The 23,009-nt window shown below is 35.3% G+C and overlaps 4 protein-coding genes across 8 annotated transcripts in view; 1 reads left to right on the top strand and 3 right to left on the bottom strand.

Annotated features, from left to right (window-relative positions):
• Nucleotides 1–2: 2 nt before the first annotated feature.
• LOC129570323 (40S ribosomal protein S12, mitochondrial) lies at nucleotides 3–1,182 on the top strand. Its single transcript, XM_055449883.1, has 2 exons — nucleotides 3–188; nucleotides 578–1,182. Exons 1-2 carry the CDS (start codon nucleotides 137–139, stop codon nucleotides 1,069–1,071), a joined length of 546 nt encoding a protein of 181 aa, XP_055305858.1. The 5' UTR covers nucleotides 3–136; the 3' UTR covers nucleotides 1,072–1,182.
• On the bottom strand, nucleotides 1,180–3,610 carry LOC129570322 (uncharacterized). Its single transcript, XM_055449882.1, has 2 exons — nucleotides 3,144–3,610; nucleotides 1,180–3,063 (listed from the first exon to the last, which is right to left on the bottom strand). Exon 2 carries the CDS (start codon nucleotides 2,777–2,779, stop codon nucleotides 1,265–1,267), a length of 1,515 nt encoding a protein of 504 aa, XP_055305857.1. The 5' UTR covers nucleotides 2,780–3,063; nucleotides 3,144–3,610; the 3' UTR covers nucleotides 1,180–1,264.
• A 2,990-nt stretch (nucleotides 3,611–6,600) lies between these two features.
• On the bottom strand, nucleotides 6,601–20,127 carry LOC129570319 (OTU domain-containing protein 7B-like). 3 transcript variants are annotated; one of them, XM_055449878.1, is made up of 4 exons: nucleotides 19,410–20,127; nucleotides 11,025–11,244; nucleotides 10,178–10,342; nucleotides 6,601–9,932 (listed from the first exon to the last, which is right to left on the bottom strand). In XM_055449878.1, exons 2-4 carry the CDS (start codon nucleotides 11,140–11,142, stop codon nucleotides 7,594–7,596), a joined length of 2,622 nt encoding a protein of 873 aa, XP_055305853.1. In that variant the 5' UTR covers nucleotides 11,143–11,244; nucleotides 19,410–20,127; the 3' UTR covers nucleotides 6,601–7,593. The 3 variants fall into 3 exon arrangements, with proteins under 3 accessions (XP_055305853.1, XP_055305854.1, XP_055305855.1); XM_055449879.1 differs by lacking the exon at nucleotides 19,410–20,127 and adding an exon at nucleotides 18,034–18,968; XM_055449880.1 differs by lacking the exon at nucleotides 11,025–11,244 and having other exon boundaries at nucleotides 19,410–20,039.
• Nucleotides 20,128–21,204: 1,077 nt separating this feature from the next.
• The window catches only part of LOC129570279 (uncharacterized), a 22,339-nt gene continuing 20,534 nt past the window's right edge, over nucleotides 21,205–23,009 (bottom strand). For all 3 annotated transcript variants that reach the window (XM_055449825.1, XM_055449823.1, XM_055449824.1), the window contains exon 19: nucleotides 21,205–23,009. This exon is cut by the window's right edge. The gene's annotated coding sequence lies outside the window, so the exon portion shown is untranslated.

Genomic DNA, 23,009 nt, shown 5'->3' with positions numbered 1-23,009 from the left:
TGTCATTCGGAACAACATTGAAAGTTGTGTTGCGAATATGATCTAAGAAAAAAAGTGTAATTTTATTCAAATTCACGTGAAAATCTGAAATATCTCTGAATTTGTCGGTGTTTCTCAGGGAAAGGAACGATCAAAAATGAATTTTCTAAAGCGTGCCGTTTCGATTAGCGGTTTGATTGCAAATCAAAGTAAGTTAAATAGTTTCAATGGTCTTTAAGGTTATGTGTAGTTCCAGTGCGGATTGATGAGATTTTGTACAAAACAATGTCTATTTTGTGGAAGAAAACTCAATTTTCCTATCAAAAAGTCGAAAAAATGAATTCATTCACGATTGTTGCATCTTTAATTACAGCTTAATCGAACCTTTTTTGTTATCACTTTCGATTTTCTTTGGATTCAATTCAATGTTCATCAAACTTTGACAATTTTTCAATGAATTCCAGCGATTGAAAGTCGAAAAACCTCTCAAACTTTGAATTTTCGTAACAATTTTTTTCATTTTCATCAAATTATTTCCACAAAATTATTTTTTATATCCATGTCCACTAATTTGCCCAATGTGTTTACCATATTCCAGCGGTAAAATCGCTTCATCAGAATGTCCGTGCGATGTCTTCAACATTGGTGGCTCCAGGTGTGGAGCGAAAATTCGTTCCATTGAATGAAATCAAGCCACTTACATCTGTGCGCATCGAAGAGTATTTGAAGTCACTGAAACCTGAGGAGTTGCCCGGTGAACAGAGATTGCAACGAATGCACGACAAACCATTCATAAAATGCTATAAAAAGCGGCGGCCAGTATTCGATGGCAAGCCATTTGCTAAGGGTGTTGTGCTGCGAACATTGATCAAGAAACCACGTAAACCAAATTCGGCCAATCGTAAATGTGTGCTGCTTAGACTGTCGACCGGTAAAGAGATGACAGCCTATGTGCCCGGTGAAGGACACAATCTACAGGAACACAACGTTGTACTTGCCAAAATCGCCCGATTGCGAGACACACCCGGTGTCAAAATCAAGTGTATTCGAGGCGCCTACGATTTACCGCATGTCGTCAAGCGACGTGATTAGATAATCATAAAAGAAAGCTATAGTTATGTATCATCGTGATGATGTAGCTGAGTTTTTAAGTAAAAATTGTTTAAATTTGAGATAAAATTAAAAAAAAAACACAAGCAATTACATTTGTATCGGTTTTTATTCATTTCATATGTGTGGTGCATTTGCTGAGGTATGTAAAGGTAGTGGTACAGCCTTCCAATGCTTAAAAGACTGGCACGTTGCACCATGGGCATAGAGGGCTGTCACAATCATGCTCATAAAATTTCGACTTTATTTGGAGGTATTGTCGCACCGACTCACTCTCAATCTCAGTCAAATGCTTGAACTCATCTTCACGACGATTGGCCTGGCCTAGTTCCAATAGCAAAGCGTTGCTGGGCTTTTGTCGATTGCATTCCAACACGTTGGCCAATTTTTGAATCAATTCGTCGGAAAAGTTTATTTTACAATGATCGAGTGTAAGTGACTTCCACTGACTGGCGAATCGAACAAATTCAATCAAATTTACTTGGCTTATCGTCACACGATGCAGACGAAAATGTTCCAAATGTGGAAACTGTTTGGCCAATACAACCAAAGACTGTTCATAGTATTGTTCACCTTCGATATCACCACCATTAAATCTCTCCAGATGTATTTTCCGTAGCCCATCAAATGTAGCCAAACACTCGACAATGCTCTTCAGATGCTCATGATGCAAATCGATCAGACTGATTTCCGTTAAATATTGAAAAGCATGCAAACTGTTGATGTCCTGGCTATTTATGGGATCGTCAAATTCATCTTCTACTGAGCTCGATATGCTAATTTTTTCCACCATACGTAAGTGTTTGACTGCCATCATCAACGGAGTAAATCGCTTCTTCTCATTAGCCGCCACAAATTCCAGGCACGTTAACTGTAGATTCCATTGAAAATATAATTGAAGCTCGTGTCTGTAATCATGCAGAATACTTTCGATGACGGCGAAACGTCGCAAATTTTTCCATGGTTTGTCACACTGAGGCATTGTCACATTTCCCTTCAGTTCAAAGTCTATCAAATCTGGGCACATGGTTTGGAAATCGATCTTATGCGTATATGCTGCATAGCCCATTAAGTAACTGCCAAATACTAAGACCTCCAAACCACGAAGAATTGGTGCAACTATTGCGATTCGACGATCTTCACTGATGAAAAAGCCAGACAAGCGTGCTGTTCGAACGTTGGTTCCAATGTTATCGCGCAATACTTCCAAAAATCTAGTGACAATATCGTGTGCGAACATCGTATCTTGCAAACCATATACTAGGTCATCCCAATTGCTTTCAACGGTGAGATCGGTGATGTAAGGACCAATGCAACGTAACGCTCGACGCATCTTCACCAATGTCGTTGAGAACAGGAGTGGATCGTAATTATTGTTACAGTCGTATTTGTTCTGGTTAATGAATTTGAATGTCCGAATAAGCGGGAAACATCGCTCATCCAATAATCGCTTGAACATTTTGCACACATCGGCCAAATTGACGAGCGAGTCGAGATCCAGGAATTTGCATACACGCAACAGACAGTCTTCGTTCAAGGTGAATATTTCTGACGTTTGTTCAACGTTGTCCAAATCGTGTGTCGGTGGTTGATCAATATTTTCTGATGGTTGTTTCCATGAATCCGCCGGACGAACTTTAAACGGTTGCTTTCTCTTCATCTGCACATCAAAATCATGTTGTAATTGCATCAAATACGAATTATGATCGCTGGAAAATTTCACATGCGCCGATGTCTTATTTGACAATATTTCAATCGATTCGATGTCACCCAGGTTTCGGAAGAAGAGCTGTCAATTTCTCCCATTCACGATACTAGCGCCACTGAGGTATATAGCAAATCAATGTAAAGTGGAGTTTATTTTGTAACTAAAATACGCGGCATTTTTGAAATTTCGTACTATTTCCGCACCTTGATGTCACCGAATTTTCTGGTGTGCCGACGAATTTCATTCACCGAAAATTCTGGAATGGGCTGAGAAAATTGAGTCAATAATGATTAATAACGAATAATTCAATGATGAAAAGATGAAAAGTGGGTATTCAAATACATACCAAAGTGTAGTCGTGACTTTTCTGCAAACCCCATTGCCAGTCAAAAGTATTTCGGCATTTGTTTATTTCAATATGTAGGGTTCTTACCACAACGAATCGTTCTCTGTCGTATGGCTCATCATCATCAACTAATTTCCATTCAAAATCATCCCAAACAAATGGCATTTTTGCGATTTTATATTAAACAATTTTCGTTAATGGATTTTTAACTAATGTTTATGCGTAAATATCAATATATCATATCGTTTTCCGGTTGCGCCTAGTGTTCCGTACGTTTATAATTGCACCATGCTTTCACTGCAGCGAAATGTAAAACAAGTGCCAACACACATACATCGTACATTCTTGTGACTTGACACGATTGACTCATTTGCAAAGAGATCAATTTACATATATTTGAATTGAACTTATGCATTTGAGCGATAGGTAAAAAGCAAGCGATTGAGATTGCTAAAAAAAACTCCCATCAAAAAGGGAGAAAGAAAAATAAACCACGAAAAAAAGAAAATTCTTGAATAAAAAAAATTAAGGAAAAAAAGTTTTTTTTCTTCCCAATTTTGATTATGACAAATCGTCTTTTCCATTCAAAAATTATTCATTTTAACCATAGCACATGCACATGGGTTTTTGAAACAGAAATTATCGCTCGTTGAAACAGTTCGATCGAATGACTTACTCTCAACATTAAAAATGATTATTTTTCAAAAATATAATTCACTTCGTCTGGAAAAAAGCTGTTCTTTTATTTACTACTGTTATACTGTAACAGTATCAATTGATGCTGTTGACCTTGATGCTGTGCAACGATGCAAAAATTGAAAGATAAAGCAATTGAAAGAAATTAGAAGATAAAGCAAATAATCGAAAGAATGAGAAGCAATCGGAGTCAATTCAAGCCAGTCTGTGACATTCATTCACGTGTCTCATTTAACCGCACCAGTATTGAAACCATAAAAGCCAACAAAGATAAAGAGAAAAAAAAACCGTAAGATTCAGTGTTATTTCAATAAAATGTTGTTTATTTACACATTTAAAATGATAAATCAGAAGAAAAAAAAAAACAAATCGTTAAAGTTGCTCTTTGTTTTTGTTGTTGCTTAGTCATAATAAATAAACTCTTGAATAATAATATATTTTCCATGTTTTCTTCTTCTCCATGCTTTGCATTTCGGATTAATAAATACATTTTGTGATAAGCTCTCAACAATATTATTTCAATCAAATGTGTTGGTATTTTGAAAACAAAACAAAAAACAAACAAACAGAAAGAAAAGTGAACGTGGCGCCTTGCTAAATATGTTCATGTGGTTTTTCATTACTTTTTTTTTTTTTTAATTCAATCTATACTTGCTTAGAAGGCACATTACAAATAAACAGTTTTATTATTATTATTTTTCATGCACACATTTGAAGTGTCAGAACAGATTTTCTGGCTGTTAAAGATCACAATTTCGTTTGTCAAATAACATAGAGTATAAGATTCAGTAGGATTTTGAGGAAAAATAGTTGCGTTGAACGCCATTCGTCAGTGATTAATATGAATTAGAGAGGTGGCGGCCAATTTTCAGCCATTGGCTGACTAACACATTCATTTAACTTGTCTACGGGCTACAGATAAATATAAATAAAAAAAACACTTGATGCTGTAAATACACGTAATAAAAATCAGATATCAATGAAAATTGCTTAACATTTCTTATTAATTTTTTCACTTCTTTGCAACAATATGTGATGCTCTTGGAACTAAAATATCATTATGCTTGCACGCGCTCGTGCGGGAGGATAAACAGTATATATTCAAAACGTCTTGAGCGCTTAAAAAATTGAACGGCCCAGAAAATGCAACTTCTGAGAGAAACTTTGTTTTGTTTGTTCCTTTTCATATTTAGTATAGACAATATAGTTCAAGCTGTTCTTGATGCAGTTTAACAATTCTATAGATTTACTTCTTTTCGATACTCGGTCACAAACTTAATTCTGTACAATCTGGATCAAGGACGTTTACATCATACCAAAATCTACGGACTCGTGAACTTGACCTTCTACTCAACGCGACATGTTCAATGCCTTTTTCATAAATTCACGGCCATTTATGGATTGGTTTTGGTTTATTTTGGATCATGTGGACAATGAGATTTCTTTTGCTTTGTTTGATTGCTAGTTTTATCTATTTTGCGTTTTTTACAAATCGTTTTGAAATCAGATTAACAATGAATTGTTTGCTTGATTATCGTTAACTATTTCCAGGTTGCAGTTAGATTAAATGTGATTGGTGTTTGGTGACACTTGATGCTACTGGGTTTTGATACCGATTGAATTTCAGACGCCGTTTTAGCCGCCGTTTTAACCAATCCGAAGTTCAGGCAAGTCGACACTCAGCCAAATTTACTTGAAATAAGAAAATTGATTCTCTGTCGACACGAGTCAGAGAAAGAAAATTCCGTCCAAATAAAAGTCAATTGAAATTCGACTCAGACGAAGAGTTTTTTTTTTTCTCAAATCAGCAACAAATTTTCCCACAATATAAGCAAAAAATGAATTTAGTTGTGAAGATTATCGTCCAATTGAAGTTAAATTTAGAAGAAAAAAAAACTAAAATTTTGTGATGGTTATTCTTTGACTTGGCTTTGGTTTAGACAAAATTGAAAAATTCAATTTTGTTTCCTAATAATCGGTATGGTATCAAATCCCTGTAACTCAATGCCTACTTCAATAGTAAACCATTTCTTTCGTGGCTTATTTCTTCAGTGATTGATAGAGTGTAGTGTGATTCAGTGGTGATGATATTTGTATTAACTTTGTATTGAGTAGATAGATATTTTGTGTAGTGGCGGATGAAATGAGAGCATTTTTTTTAAATATTTACTTCATTTGTTGAAAAAGCCATTTTTCAATTAATTTTGACCTTTTGAATGGATTTTTTTTTCAACGTTTAATTCATCAAATCATAATAATTCATTTCTTCAGAAAAAAGTTTTTTTTTTCAATTGTTCAATGAAAATACTGTTTCTTTTAAATTCATAAGGTGATTATTTTTTTCACGGGAAAAATAGCCGTTTTTTGAAAAGACAAAATAATTTTTTCTTCTATTTTGTCCTGAAGTTCCAACCAAAAATTTCATGTTTGAGATTTTTTTTTTTGAAGATTCAATATTTCAATTATAAAATGTGATGGTCAGTGAAAAAAGTGATAATTTGTATGACTTTTATTAGTCTTACTTAAAGCTTCTTCAAGAACCAAAAGTTCAAAAAAAAAAACTTTCTTTCCATTTTCCTTCTCCAAAAAACCCTCTCATTCCATCTGCATCCAAATAATAAAAATGTATAGTGAAACAATGCGCTTAATATTATATCGGTTGTTCAAGTAGTTTACGTAGCTTTGTTTGTTATTCCTGTAATTTTTTGTTCTTGTTGTAGATTTTATCCAAAAATAATGAAAAATAATTTAAAAATTAAAATTGTTTTCAGATAACATTTCTTGAGTTTTTTTTTTAAACAATATTAACTGATCATTGATTTCATTCATTCATTGATTTTTGTACAGAAAATCAGAAAAGATTCTTGAAAGTGACATTCAACGAAAAAAATATTGAAATAATTATTGTTTTTTTTTTTTGACATAATTTGAACTGGGAAACAACAATTCACTCTTTAACGCAAAACATTTTAATACTTATAATAGGCAATTGTTGAGATTGATTTGAACGAAAAATTGCAATCAGGGTTCAAAATTAAAAATTGTTGTATTTTGTTCAAGTTGAATAATCAAATTTGAAAGCAAAATAACTTTTATGGGAAAAAAAAAAGAAAAAAAAATCAAAGTTCTAATCGGATAGTTTGGCCCGAATTTGTAAAAAGAAGAATGCTTGATTTTTTTCTAAATATTTAGATTGAAAAAACTAATAACAAAAATTGAATAATTTTCCTTGTCATAAATAAAAAAATATTGCAAATATTTGTTTTCCAACTGCAAGTACATTAGTGTGATGTTCAATCAAAAGAAAGCGGTGTGACTTAAGTTCAAATTGTTGATTGAAAAACGATTTTCTAGGTCAAAACGAAAATAGAAGAATTCCGTTCAAAATAGTTAAACCTTTAGAAAATCTCTAAATGAAGCAAATTTTATTTTTGTAAAATAAAAATTCGTAATGAGATAAATTTAAATCCGAAAATATGCTCTTTTTTTTTGTTTCAAAACCTAAACAAAAAATGGGTCCTTATTTACACTAAAAATAATTTTGAAGAAAATATAGATGAATTTCATTATGATCGTAGAATTGTCGACACAAGCATACAAAAATAAATAGAATTGGCCGAATTTTTTCCACAAAAGAAAAATTGTGTGAGTTTTTCCAACATCGGTGTGGTTGAGAGTGGGAAAGAGGTTCAATGAAATGATGGTGTGGTTGTTGGTTTCTTGTTTGTTTCAATATGTACAGAATATGGGAGATTCAAACGTCGGTAAGGATTTTGCTTTGTGTTTTTGCCTGATGTTGACAGCATTTGGAGCAATAGTAGTTGGTGTTGGCGCTGCCAAAAAATTTGCAGTCGGCCGTTCGACAGTGTTTGGCCTGTGTTTGTAGAAATGGAGTTGCGATGCGACTAGATGATTTTGGTTCATCCATGTGTTCCAAATACGATGAGATGATGCCATTATTCTTCTTCACAATCTCGTTCGGTACTACTCGGCCCGTGGAATCGGTGTTGATGTTGATGGTGCTTGTGTACGGACCATTCGTAGCGACAGGTGGTTCGCCAATGCCAAGAATATTGTATGGCGGTGGATTCGCTGCACTGTAGCCACTGGCCGTGGTTTGTGTCAGTGTGTTACCAGCCGAATAAGCTCTGGCTACGCCTGAATCAACACAATCCGTGGCATCGGTTTCCATGCGAATGGGAATAATAACGGTTTTGCCGGTTGTTTCCGTGTAGCCATGTCGATAGCCATTCGATGGTGTTTCATTGGGCCGTACATCATTGTAAAATGTTGAATTCGATAGATAGAGTGTTTGGTCTTGTTCGTTGAGCCGTCGAAATGATGGCAATCGTTTAATTGACTTGTGACTCTTTTCATCGGCATGCGCGTAGAATTTGGAATTTCCCGTTCCATACCGTGGACCATCGTGTAACCCATTGGAATTGTTCAGCTCTCGTTCTTTTTGCTTCTCAAAGCATGTGAGGCACATGTAACTCGTGGCTGATGTGCCATAATTGGCACAGCCAGCATTGATGCAGCTTGTTTCACGTTCGGGTTCAACCGGAGAATCGGCTTTCATTTTCAACATATCCAATTGTTGTTGTTCAATCTCGCGCAGCTCTTTCGCCTTTTCCGTTTCCATGAAACGATCTTGAGCACATTCCAAGTAATTCTTGATCATTTCATCCTGATAATCGTGTCGCTTGGCTTTCAACTGTGCACAAAGCACACGTTCCCGTGTAAAACTTTGTGTGGACGAACCGGATGGCAGGCCATTTTTAACTTTGCCATTTTTGCCGTTGGCTCCATTGCTGCCATTACTGTTGCCGCCAATTTTCGCAATCGAACCGATATTCTTCTTGATTTTTTTGCTCATCGTTTTGCCGATGCTGCCAAATTGCTTTGCTACACTTTGTAACTGTTTAGCTGCCTTGCTTTTACCGTTGGTTGGATTGGAATCGTCGCCAAACCCGAGCTCACCATCGATAATTCGCTTGTCATACTCTTCGTCAACGAGATCGACGGAGATTTCTTCCTCTGGGCTACCCAATGGCGTCGCATACACAATGTCTAAATACTCTTTCAACAAGGCGATGTGCTCTCGATCGGTCAGTGCCCAATTGCCTTCACTGCCATCGTATGCTTTCCAGTCGAAATTCACGCCCGGATCGATGCAAAACTGAATCGGCAGCAGCACATTTTCGTAATCGATCAACGGGATCAGTGGCGGTGGCTGTTCACTGGACGCCTCCATCGAGACTAACGCCGAAAAATGAGCCATGTCATATGTCAGCAGCAACGGTGCACGATAGCATTCATTCGCCTGTATTTCGAATGGCAAATACACGCCGCCAAATGGGATCGGTGCCATCGCCTCACCGTTCATATCACGCAGCACAGTGTCGGCGATTACAATGATCGTTCGACGCAGCACATGCGCCAATGCAAAGATGTGCACTTCTTCGAGACTTTCGTACGTGGCATTGTCATCGATTGATTCATTTATGGCCACCGATCGGCGTCGTGAAGCACTTTTCGATTGTCTTGGTTCCGGCGATGCCATGCACACGATTTCCTCCCACTCTTTAACCCATTCCACTTCCGAATACACAAAACCGGCTTGTTTATTCAGGCGCGTCTGTTGAAAACGCCATCGTCTCCATAAGGCATCTTTATATTCGCCAGACGATAGCACTTGATGCAGCGCTGCTCGTAGCGTCAGCTTTCGATCATGAAATCCCCACATTGCCAACGATGCAGCGTGCAGTAGGCAGTTTCCATCGCCCGTCGTTGCCAACGGCCATAACTTTCGACAGAATCCAGCATCGGCCCACCAATTCAATCGATTCGCCGTTTCCAGTGAATTTAATGTGGAACATTCAATCAAATCCTTTTCGAGAAACGTTCGAAACTCATCCGAGTATATTGTTAGATCGGGTAATGTGAATGTGTAGTCGGGCATATCTAACTGTTGCACATTATCAACGGTATTCATACAATTCGAATGCAAATCCATTGCCACTTCGGTTCGTGCTCGTGATACCAAATTCTCGTTCTCTGTCGCTCGTGAAATACCACGGTATAGTTTTTTATCTGGAAGAGAGAAAAAATGGGCAGATTTTTAATGACGAATTTTTATTGTTCGTTATTTTGTTTTTAATTGATAAGGATAAGGAGGAAAATAAATCACTTATTGATATGAATAAGCTAAAAAAAACAAAGATAAACATGAAATAAACAAAAAACAAATAGCACCACGAGATAAAAAGAGGTAATAAAAGGGCAATTTGAAGGGAAATTTTGAAATTAACAATTTTGATTGAGAAATTTTCACTTACAGTCAACAATGTCCACCGAATCGGACTTCGCAAAAGAACCTCTTCGTTGTTGTGTGTTCGGCTGTGATGCGTTTAATGTTTTTGACGAACGGTCCGCAAAGTCTACTGTATTAACGGGCACTTTAAGCCCACTTTTTCCATTGAAATACTCATTCGTCGATGTGTCTGCAAATAAAAAGTAGCGAAAGATATTTAAAATATTTGACAATCAATTTTTCTGAACAAAGTATATGAAGCTTGTTTTGAAAATTGGAACAAATATTTGAAGAAAAATCGAAAATGTGTTAAAAGTCAAAAATAAGAGAAAATATTCGAGATTAAAATGTGAACCAATTGAGAAAATTGAATTTTTTTTAATGATTTTTGAAGTTTAAAAGAGTTTTGGAGTAAATTTTATGCTCATAAAGAGTCAAAAACCATGTAAAGATGCTAAAAATGTAAAAAAACCCGATAGTTCGCTTAAATTTTCATTTACTTAACTACGGTTAGCTATAAACACTTGAAAAGGGCAAATATGGGCAATTTTAAAAGGGAAAATTCTGAAAACTGCTCAAATGATAAAAAAATAAACGAAATTTGTAGAAAGTCAATGAAAAATTCTGAGTACATTTTTAAAAAAGGTAAAAAAAATGTACGTTAAACTCATGGAATAGCCATGGAAATCCTAAAATATACAATGAAAATGGTAAACACTTGAAATATGATGAAAAACAAACAAAAAACAAAAACATTAAAAAAATAAAAATAGTGACAAATGTGTGCTAAGATGCGGATGGTCCTTCATCATCAAAGTCTCTGTTGAACATTGGTTAAAAGTCAATCCGCTGGAATAATCAAAATTAGTTACCATTGTAGTCGATGAGTGCTTTCTTGAGATCCCAGCCCCATGTTCTTAGACAGCTCAACGCATCATTTGGGCTGGCTCTAGTTTTCGAAACGAATTCGGCCACCAGTTGTGTTTCCATGCCCGTTGCGTTGTCGCTGATTCAGAAGGAATTAGTGATATTGTGATGATGTGTGAGTTGATGATTTAGGTCTCGTTTTATGTTTCTATTGCCTTTGACAAACTGTCCAATTCGAAATGGAGGTGATGAGACGTGTGTGAAAGAGAGAAAGAGAGAAAAATAGAAACAAGAACAATTCGATCAATCAAAGTGCAAAGTGCGGAAAAAAAATTACGGAATTTTATTTGATAGTGGGATTTTTACAGGGAAACTTTGATTTTTTTTTTACTTAAAAAATAAGTTTTTACTGGGGAAATTCAATTAGTTACGCCAAAGCATTGAAAATACAAATTTTTAGTTAAAAACAAACAAACACACAAGCAAAATACGATCAAAATGCGACAATTTCTGTAATAATTTGCAATGAAATGAGCGGATTTAGGTCGTTTTAATGATATTTTAGCTGAAATTAAAAAAAAAATTGGGTGAGTTTATGGGGGAAGCAGCGGATTTTATCGAAAATTTTGCCAAAATGATGATTTTCTGTAGAAGATATTTGAAAATGTCCAAAAAGCAGATCTTTTTTTGTAAATATAATCAATTTTCGTTGAAAACCGACGGATTTCTTCTTGAAAATTGATAACATCGCATAAAACTGGTTCTGTTTGTTACAAAACTGCTGATTTTCTCCAAAGCAAACATTAAAAAAAATGATTTCTTCCGAATAGAACTCGAATAAATGGACCTTATCTCAATGAATCACACGCAAAAAACGAAAAAATTCCATTTTTTCCGTTCACCGCCCTATCACTTCTATCCACGCATTCAATTCGCAACTCTCGTGATAACATTCATTCAACAGAAAAGTTCTCTCATCAGTTATTCAACTTATTTGGGTATAGAATTCCGTTACTTGTGTGCCATTATGTCAAATCGCTCCATTCGACCATTGTAATGACTCATTAAAATGTTAAATTCCACAATTTTGGGTCAAATTTACTTGCAATTTTCTTGTTTTGATAGAAAAAAAATGATAAAATTTTCGTTGAAAATTATGTATATTTTGTTTTTCATTCACAAAACACCAGTGTTTTCAGTTGCAATCACACGACTGAAGTGTGGTCAAATGGCATGTGAAAACACAATGCTATGTAAAATCTTATCTCATATTTTATCGCTTCGTGAGAAAAGAATGATTGCACGCGTAGAATTTTCAGTTCAAGTGCAACGAAGTGCAACTGAAGCTATCGGAACGACCTTCTTATTCTTAGACAATCTGATTCATTCAGATAAGAGCGCACGATAAGGTGTTTTACTATCGTGATTCATGAATTTCATGCATGTCGTATGGTCTGCTGTTCAAAGTCTCAATCATTCGATTGTTTCATCATCAAATCGCCGAATATGGAAGTGCTTCAACTTTCACTGTACATGCCGAACATGGTGAACCGAACGTTGATTTCGTGGTGAACTGTGTTTCATCCGAAAAACTTGTTTTAATTCAAAAGTTTTGAATCAAAACATGAAGAGGCGTGTGAGTCAAAATAGGGGCGTTTAAAGTAGTTGTTTATCTCAAACAAGAATTATCATCAATCGTTGCCCGTACAAGAACTTTACGAGTTGCGTTCAAACCTTTTCAGTTCGAAAAAAAAGACACTTGTTCATCATACTTTCAGTTCGAAAATGCGATAACTCTATTATTGCGGTCAATTTGCCGTCAATTTACGTTTGGCGATGAATCGGCTAGTCGTTTTTAAATCTATTTGCGTTTGAAGTTTACAGAGCTCGTTACAATAAGTCAATACATATTGACTTGGATTTGGAAAGAAAACAAATTGTGCAAACAGCTCTCATCCATTTATTCGCATTCGACAGCAAACAAATAAGCTCATTTTGATGAATGTACCCAGTGAGTCGATGAATAAGCGCACTAAATGCAATCGATTCTCTATTTTTCACTGTCGTTAACCCTCGATCGATAAGAAATGGTCGTTAAATTTTACGAATTCACGATAAATTGGCTTGAAGAGTGATGTGTTGTATCCGAATGAACATGAATAACTGAACTTCCCTTTAAAAGTTGCCAAAGATCGATAAGTGCGCAGTTTATTCCGCAAATGTTCGTTTATTACCGATAATTCTTCGAAACTTTATTCCACGCAGTCACAATGTTGTTATTTTTTGGTGTTTTTCAATATTTAAACAGCGAATCGACATTTTTTCTGCTGCAGCAGAACAAACACATGTATTTGCTTCAATTTTAATTAGTTTAGAAAGAACTTCACAGTTTTTACCTATTATTCTACTTTTGGCACACATCACTATTGGTTTAAGTACTCTTCGCGTAGCAGCATACTGTTTAATGATTATTTGAATTCATTTCACGGTATTTTCAATGATTTACTTCAATAAAATACGATATTCCGAAGAAGCAAGTGGTTTTGCCAAAGAATTTTTTATGCATGAATTGTTTCTCTACTCATTTCTGATCGACTTTGAATTAACACTGAGTCGGCGAGTCGGTATTCCACAACTTTGTGATAAGAAAGCCATAAACCATTTCGGAACAGAACTATCGAACTATTTTTGATAAACGAGCAATTTTCACTTCTTTAGTAAACAACTTGACCAATAAAAGTCTCCTCTTCCAATCATAAAAATGATATAGATGAAATCATGCGATGTTTTTAGACATTTCCGCATGGAACGACTATTAGTCATGCATTGAGAATTGTTTTCTGAAAGAAGTGAAATTCTTGAAACGAGCTAAAGTTGAAGAAAATTTAGAGCGCGTTGAACGTAATAGACGACAGACTATTTCCCTCTCACCTTTTTAATTTAGCCTTAATTACACGAAGAAAAATGGAGTATAACAATAGAAATATTGTTTACAAACAATTCTGACGTCGAAAAAAGTCTTCTTGAACAAAAATCATTAATAAACAACATTTTTGTGACCTCTGATTAAATTTATATACGGGCCACAATATCATCACATTTGATTAGATCTATAAAAAAAAAAATGTGAGTATGAATCGTCGCAATAGAATGTGAATTTTATGGTACGAGATTGAAATTGATCGCTAATTGCTTTGATAAATGAGCGTGTGTGTGTTTTTTACTGCGCGTCGTGATGATCTCGTTAAATGTCGCTCTGTTATGCTTCGAATGGATCGATGATCGTGTCATGATCTATTAAAATGGAGAGGCGTGAACTGTAAACTCTCGATCTTTTGTGTAATTCTCATTGAGTTGATGATTGAGAATTTCTCAACTATTCGTACGGCAACTTTGGAATGGGGCGTGCTTCAAATTTGGATAATCCAAATTTGATTTCAAAACTTGACTCAAGACACTCAAGTTGAGTTTTGTAATCTAAATTCTAAGAAGCAATGTGTGTTTGTTATTGTTTCTCTCAATTGAAGGTCGAGCTAGAGATTTGCGCTTGGAATTCATGTAACTCTCTCTCCAAGAAATTCATTTAGATCTTTATGGATGTAATCAAAGTGTGATTCTTTGGAACTCTCACTGAGATGAATCGATGTCCGAGGAGTAGCCGATATGGTTACAAAGACGGAACAACAGCAAGTCTTTTGGATAGGCTGTTTTAATTTGAAAAAGAATTTAGTCTCTCATTAGCTCATTACGAAAAATGCAAAACACTCTCTCAGTTTCATCTCTCTCGTTTGTTCAATTTTCGTGTAAAACAATTTTTCAAAAGGAAAAATCGTTTCCAAAACGATTTTCGGACATTCTCCTCATTTTTCTGACGATTTTCGTGAATCTCCAACATTTTATCTCTCCGAAAGAAAAATTTCCTTAGAAACTTTTTCTCTTATCCAAGTGTTACAGTCATCATTCTCAATAGCGGTCGAAAGTGTGCCTTGGGTTAATCATCATCATCGTCGCTTCATCAATCGGTTTAACGAGCGTTCAATAAAAATTCATTTCTTGACGTGGAATGGATACGTGTGAATCGATATGGAAGTTATATAACACAAAATTATGATAGCAAGTTAATCGCTTAATCGGCATATGTGTGTTCGATCAGACGATAAATCGGTTTTTCGAAGGTGAATTAGTATTGAATGAATTCGAGCAACGTTGCTAATTATTTATTTTGCGTAGTTAAAAATTAATAACATATTGGAGTGAGAAAGAGAGATGGATACTGAGAAAAAAAAATAGAGAGCGATTGAGCTGTTTAAGATGCGATTCGTTGCGCCCACGAGCCGATTCCATGTACGGCGTTGACTTCAGCGGAAACAAACACGTCGATTGCATTAATTACAAATAAATGTTTCGCATTTGTATTTGCACAGCCGAGTCATTTTGCGAATTGAACAAGTCGAACGGAGAGAGAGAGAGAGAGAGAGAGAGAGAGAGTGAGACGTGCGGCTATTCATGTTAACTACTACCCAAGGCGCGCGTGAGCGTGTATGTATGTGTGTATGTGTGCACAACAGCATAAAGGTCGAATTGTTGAAGTAATATGAACAACAACGAAAAAAAATCAATATATGCTGGCTTTGTTTGTAAACATTGTTCACTTGGTGTGACTTCCTTGAGAACTCGTTCAACAATGCAACGAGCAAGTGAGCGACAGAGAGACTCAGGCAACGTGCATTGTTATCGACCAGCACAATGGCTGCCAGCCACAACTCTTTACAACCGAATGCAGACCGCATACATCAAAATGACTTTGACACTGATTTCCAATTGCACTTCAATTCGTTCGCCTTCCTACGTGACCAACGACAATGAGCTTGAATTTTTTTCGCAACGTACGAATGGCAATTTCGTTTTGATTTTGCGAATGCACAAATAATTTCTTGAGTGAGTCACTTTCGGGTTGGAAAAGGCAAGTTTTTTGAAGAATTCAAATGAATTCATCGGTTTCAATTCAATGGAATGAACAAATAGAAGAAAAACTGAATTCATTCAACTCGTCTCTGCAGTTTTCAACGAAAACTTGCCAGTTACTATCAAAAAATTGCTCTTTTGCTTTTGAAATGGGCCTTTTTCGTAGTATAATCTAGTTTTTAAGGTAAAATTTGTACGTTTTTACTGTAAATTCACATTTTCTTCAACATTATTTGCTCTTTCTTCATTATTGTTCAAGAATAATTGCTTTCTTTGAAGAAATATCAATTTTTCAGAACAGATTTTTTTTCTATCGTAAAAAATTATCTTTTGTCACCAAAATTAAATTTTCCCCATTCGAAGTGGAATATTTTTTATCAAAGCTTGAATTTTTCTGGCAAAAAACCTAATTTTTCGATCAAAAAATCCATTCCGAATTGAAGTCCATTTTTTAAAAACCAAAAATCATTGTTTTTCATTCAAACTCGATAAGTTTCATGACAAAATGTCTCCCTTGATTCCCGCAAAAAGCTGATTCCATTCACGAAAAACGTGATATTTCAATTAAAAACACGAATATCATCAACAAAACCATAAACTTTCGGAAGCGCAAGTTGCTTTACATTGGAAATTGGCATAATTCTATTAAGAAATGTCACTCACTCCATGCAAAAGTCACAATTCACTCATTGAACAATTGATTTCTCTGCGAAAAAAACGTTTTTATTCAAATCAAATCCCCACGATTTTCAATTGAAAGTTTATTTTGTTTTATGCGCTCTCTGTGATTGGATTAAAAGTCAGTAACTTTTCCATCAAAAATGCCATTCATCATTGGAATAAGCGTTTGGAAAGTGTTTCAAAATAGTTCATTGCAACGCAAAACACACGTTGTGGAAATTCTTTGGCGAGTGATTTTTTTCAGTCGAAATGCGTTCAAAACAATTGTGAAAAATGCTGAAAATGTGAAGAATGTTTTGAACGTGTTTTAAATCATGTTTTGGCATTCAAATGGATGAGTCGTTCCAGTGGAATGACATCAATATTGGCACGGCTTGCGAATGTAATTTAAATCTGAAGGATTGAACGAGCAAGATGGGAAGACACAAAGAGTGAACAATGGACGAAGAGAGACAGAACCAACTCCACACAGCCAGACACGAAGCGAACGAAAGAGATAAATGTGTTGTACAAACGCGCCCGTAATTGGTATGAGCTCATTGAAAATGTCCAAAAAAAAAATTGAATATGTTCGCGATCATCAAAGGTTCGTAAATGGAATTTTGTGTATAGCGCCATTGATGTCAATAACAGCAGCGGCAGCAGCCACTCATCTCGAAAAAAAAAAAAAAAAAAAAAACAAACAAGCACGCGAGCAAACGTGCAATAGAGAACGCTGATCGAGATGATCATTGCTCATTCACCGCAGAATGAAAAAAAAACAAAGCCAGCTCGGTATATCTGTTCCGAAACGCGCGCGAGCAATGAGATAAAAATAAATGCGTATTTTAATTCATTGTGTGGCTTCAATTGTGACTAACAGTGCACACACACAGAGAGACAGGATGGATACTACACATTTGTAATGTGATTTTCACGGTGTATTTGTTCTAAGTCTGCGGGCACGTCAAGCGTTTGATCTCAATTTCTCATTGTTTTCGTGGCGGCATTTTTCTATCTACATATGAAGCGCTGATATTTCATTTCATTTCATTGCGCGATTATTTCGAAATTCATCGAGTTTCATCTCTATCTCGCCCTCTCGCTCTCTCGACTTGACTATTTCATTACGATTTGATTGACATGGAGTATGACTTTAGGTATGGCTTAAACCGATACTATCAGCCCGATACAAACAAAAAACCACTGCCTTCTCCTCACGGCACACATGCTTTAGCCAAAGTGACACTTGTGAATTGTTCTCGATCCACGAATTCTAAATTGATTTTTGGATGGCACAACATGTTTTCGTTATTCTACAGTCTACACTTGTCACGACCACCCGAAATAGATGCGACCGAAGCGTAGCGTGGAATAAAAGGTGCTCACTTTTTTTTGCAGATCATATGTTTTTGACAGCACAAACGACGCAAAATCACAAAACATTCATCGTCTATTTTTAGACAAGGCAATAAAATGTTTCTCTCTCTCTCTCTCGTTCGTTCTCGCGAGTTCTTTGTCTCTTTCTCTGTTTCACTCTTTTCCTTTCCTTCTTTCTTCATTTATTTCTCACTCTTTTTCTCTCGTCCTCTTTTTTTCACTTCTTCTTCCACTTCTTTTTGCCAAACGACACTGAATTGAAAAACGAACGCTAAATCTGTGACTGTTTTAACTCGGTGCCGCGTGTGTTTTTCTTTCTGTTTTCTCTCACTGGAGAGTGACAAATTTTTTTTATCGTTGGCGGCAACGGCGACGGCACGGATCCGGATATATAGCTTGGCGGCGATCCAAGTCGGGGGCTTACGGTGACGCCAACTAGAGAAAGGTCGTCGAATTCAGCGCGTAATTAAATCCACGTACGGGTGGAAAAATGAGACACAGACCAAAAACGAGTGTGCAATAATAATAATCTAAGCATTTGCTTTTTTTTTCGTTCGTTTGAAGCCCTGCATTTATTGCACTAATCCACGCTAGAGACGTTTGTCGGTTTTCCTTGTTGCTTGTTTTTTCTTCTTCTTCTTCTTCTTCGCTACCAATATATCCAATTCCAATCAATTTTAAACAATTCACCATGTTCGTTTCACCAAAGGTTTCACATGCAACAAACGAACGAAACGAGGAAAAAAAAACTACAGTTTTGACTGAAGATAAATCGGTGATATTACGGTTCATTTGCGCTACCGTTCGAACAACACACACACAAACATACAATTTCTTTCTTTCTTTCTCGTCGAATCGCGTTTTTTTTTCCTTTCGCTCTATACAAAACAACTGAATATGAACAACAGCAACAAAAAAATAGAAGCACTCACGCAACAAACACTAGCACAATTGAATTCAATTTCCACCGAACGGTATCGCACACACGCAAACCAAGGGCAAAAATCTCTCACGTAATAATCGAAAAGACAAAAACTGAATCGGCAAACAAAAGACAACTACTTTTCTCTTCTTCTTCTGTGAAATTAACAACAAACAGTTCAATCATCGTTTACGCACTCACAACACGACCGTGTTTTTGTTTTTAATTTACAAACTGCGTCAAAAGTCACCAATTCACCATTCACTGAATGCAGTTCAATCGATCACAACTCATTCAGAGAAAAATATTCCAGTTTTGTTATTTAATATGATTTTTCGTCGGCTATTTTGAAACCTTTTTTTCTTGTTTTTCTTTCACAAGTTGTCAATTGACTTATATGACAAAACACCCACTTTTAATGTGCACATTAAAGAGGAAAATATACGATTCGCCATATCCTTACCTTGACCTTAGCTAATTAATAAAATCCAATATTTATGACGGAAAAATGGTGCATTTTTCATCGATGGCGGTGATTTTTGGCGATGGCTACCAATCAAATCACCTGCAATCCACTCGATTCGCTGGCTCTGCACGTCGTTGTTCTTATTAATTTTTCTGTTTTTGAAGGTTCAATTCTCACGATTCTACGCTTCTCTTTTTTTTCACTCTTCTTTTACCACTTATACGATTCACACCGAGAATATTCCGTCGTTTTGGACACTTTTTTTTTGATTTACACTTTTATTTGGTTCTTTGTTTATTACGACTATTTTTTTCTTCTTTCCAAATTCCGTTTAATGCGAGAAAATTCCCGATTTTTTCGCAGTTTTTTTTTTATATTTTTCTCTCACTTCACTTCGGACGTTCTGTCAATTGCGTACGTGTGTTTGTTCGTCACTTCGTCGATTCAGACAACTTCGATTGTTGTTTTGATTTATGTATTTCTCTGTCGATTCGCCAGATAGTTATCTCACTCTTGCCCGTTCAGTGTTTGTGCATTGGAATACACACATGAATTTCACTTTGGCACAAACACCATGATCCACTCCAAATTTTAACTCGCACAAACAGCTCTCTCGTTCTGTCTCTGTTTTCGCACAGATTTTATACACAATGCCAGTGTATATACTGGTACCATTGACATTTCGATACATATCCAATGACGACTCTGCATTTACGTAATGTCATTTCGAAGCGAACAACGATATTGGGATCGAAGCAATAAATTTTCAATGCGGAAACATGATGAGAGAGAAGATGGAACAGAATTTCATTGATTTCCTTAAATTTTTTAATCATTTTTCATTTCGACCAACTTTTTCGTAAACATTTCTATTTTACATTAACAACAGCAAAATAAGTCTGAAGTATAAACAACGCAGTTAAGAGACAGCTGCTGAAAAGTTCGTTGTATAAAGCAACTACGTAATGGAAATATATTGCGACGTAGAATCCACACAGCGCCATCTAGCTGTTCAATCGATCAACAAGCACAAAAGTTATGGACAACATCAGAGAATTGGTCTTTTTCTTCGAACTATTTCAATTGATTTGAAATTCATTTCTGTTTTTGAGAAAGAAGTTGATTTTCATTTGGAAAACCCAATTATTTTTTGTCTTTTCGAAAATTGTCGTTTCTATTTTATAGTGGCCAGTTTTATCATTGTAACTATAGTAACCTTTTATAATGAATAATAATTGAAAATGGCTCGACATAATTGAATCTATCGAATTGATTTTGATGCATATTTCATGTCGATTGATGATAAGATAATTTAACGGGAAATGGTCTATAAATTGAATTTTTGAATTTTTCTATGGTTCATTTCCTGATTAGCACGTGATTGTGCAATTGTTTTTATTATTACAATATTTTATTACGGTTTATACCTTATCAAAGTTAATCATATTGAATATGAATGAGTAATGTTCACACAGAGAATAATGGCTGAGATTTTTTTGGTACAATCTTTTGGAAAAAAAAAACTTTTTTCGTAAAAATAATCCAAAATTAAGATATCTACTAAAACAAAATTCCATACCAGATTTTGTTCAATGAACTAAATTTAATCCTGCTCAAGTAGCAAATACATTTCACATACATTCAGTTCAGAAAAAGGAGAGCTCGTAAAACAGCTTACCGATAAAAATACACAAACCTTACAAATAACTAAAATCATAAAGTCATTTTTTTTGTCAACAACAGCCCAAATCGACCTGAAATAAAATCACAATTGAATAAAACAACCGACACATTTATTTGAAGTTTGAATGATTCATTTATTCCAACGAAATATAAACAATTCTTGGCCTTAAACGAACAAATGAAGTCAACAAGTTTCCTTTGCCTCTCGATCAATTTGTGCTTTAAGCAATTTTTTCTAATTTCCAAAAATTCATCTAATAAAACTATATAAAATGAAAACATAAGCTGTGACTTATGTCAAATAAATGTAAATAAAGTCTATCAACTCGAGAATAAAGTCTAATTTGATTTCCCAATCCATTTCATTTTGAATTCAAATTTTAGCACATCAACAAAAGTATAAATGCTCTCATGTCCAGCATAGTCGCCGATTTATGTACATCATTTGCTCTGATTTCTAACAAGATCTCGAAATGACGTAGTGAATTTTTATGAGAATCGTTTAAATTTACAATGTTCTAAGTGAGATTGGTTTAGGTCGCGTACAATTTGTCCATAAAATTACTTGCTAATAATGTTTCTTTGTTTCTAATAAGGCAAAATCGTTTGAGAGTTTCAAAAACAATGCGTTTTGATAGTAATTGAAGAGAGTGTTTGCCCAAAGAGAGAGAAAATCGGGCGGATGACCTTAATTTGGAATTTAAATTGTAAACTTTGAGTATCGACGAACATTTTGAACATGTCGAATTCGTGATGTAATTTGTTCTATTTTCAATGATTATTGATTTAATGTTAGTGACAGTAAGTCGTTATTTAGCATCATAATGCTAATGTAAAAATTAGACCAAAAAAAATGCACGTTAAAACAAAGCCAAAATGGGAAATTGCACGAAAAGAATTGATTCAGTATGTTCCTTATGTCGCTGCTGTATTCAGTACTAGTATTCAATATGCCTCTACTCGGAGTGGAACGTTCTTAGATCATTGGTATTTATCTATCCTAAATATATCGAATAATTTATGAATGCAAAAACGAAAAATCATGTTTGCATCTATCTACAAAACTATCGTTTCCTACGTCTTTTTAAACCTTTCAAACTTTGACTCAAGCGAAAAATCTGTAGTCAATAAACCGCAAATCGCCATTTTTACATGGCATCGAGTAAATTTCATCTTTCATTCGTTCCTTTTCTGCTCGTTCCTTTTTTCCCATTCTTTCGCGTTTTTTCTCTTCAAACGGAGATTCATTTAATTAAATTGCTGCTAAAAAAAGATGGTGTTTTATGCATAGATTTCGAATAAATTTCGAGTCGTTCTCCAGTTACTCACTTACATACTATAAAATATAGTCCGTTGAAAATGCTCTTTGCAAAGGTTTTTCTTTTTGCTATCTATATTCCAATGACATGATCTCATATAACTGATGCTTTGAATGGACAATTTACGATTTAGCCTGAATTACCCATTGAATCGGGTGGTGAAAATTCAAATGTTGGAAAAAAAGGCTCGAATTGAGTGACGATTAGTATTATTGCTTCACTTTAACTACTGTACAAATACACTTATAATAGTTCGAATTAGTTCGTTTTTTTTTCTTTTGTAGATTTTAGTTAGTTTGGTGCTTTAGGCGATCTTATTGTGCATCGGATCCAAATACAATTGACTATCGAAATATTCACTTCGTTTGATTTTGGTTTTATACAATACAGTTTTCTTGTCTATAAATAGTAGCACTGAAATAGATTCAATAAATGAGACCAACTACAAAGCCCTTTCGGTCAGTTTCCGTTGCATTACATTGCAATTTCTTACTAGAGATTATTATCATTCTGATACAGAACGTGGAATTATCACACTTGAGAGACACACACACTCTCTCTCTCTCTCTCTCTCTCTCTCTCTCTCTCTCTCTCT

The sequence above is a fragment of the Sitodiplosis mosellana genome, unplaced genomic scaffold (assembly GCF_009176505.1).
Source record: "Sitodiplosis mosellana isolate CC-2019 unplaced genomic scaffold, AAFC_SMos_1.0 Smas_scaffold_52, whole genome shotgun sequence".
NCBI classification, from domain to species: domain Eukaryota; kingdom Metazoa; phylum Arthropoda; class Insecta; order Diptera; family Cecidomyiidae; genus Sitodiplosis; species Sitodiplosis mosellana.
This window is presented reverse-complemented; position numbering and strand designations above follow the sequence as displayed.

What these genes read in the sequence shown, in the direction of transcription:
- LOC129570323 (XM_055449883.1), top strand. Translation starts at nt 137, where the DNA reads ATGAATTTTCTAAAGCGTGCCGTTTCGATTAGCGGTTTGATTGCAAAT. An exon ending in CGGTTTGATTGCAAATCAAA is followed by an intron (nt 189 to 577) that starts GTAAGTTAAATA and finishes ACCATATTCCAG; the next exon opens with CGGTAAAATCGCTTCATCAG.
- LOC129570322 (XM_055449882.1), bottom strand. Translation starts at nt 2,779, where the DNA reads ATGCAATTACAACATGATTTTGATGTGCAGATGAAGAGAAAGCAACCG.
- LOC129570319 (XM_055449878.1), bottom strand. Translation starts at nt 11,142, where the DNA reads ATGGAAACACAACTGGTGGCCGAATTCGTTTCGAAAACTAGAGCCAGC. An exon ending in AGCACTCATCGACTACAATG is followed by an intron (nt 10,343 to 11,024) that starts GTAACTAATTTT and finishes TTTTATTTGCAG; the next exon opens with ACACATCGACGAATGAGTAT. An exon ending in TTCGGTGGACATTGTTGACT is followed by an intron (nt 9,933 to 10,177) that starts GTAAGTGAAAAT and finishes TCTCTCTTCCAG; the next exon opens with ATAAAAAACTATACCGTGGT.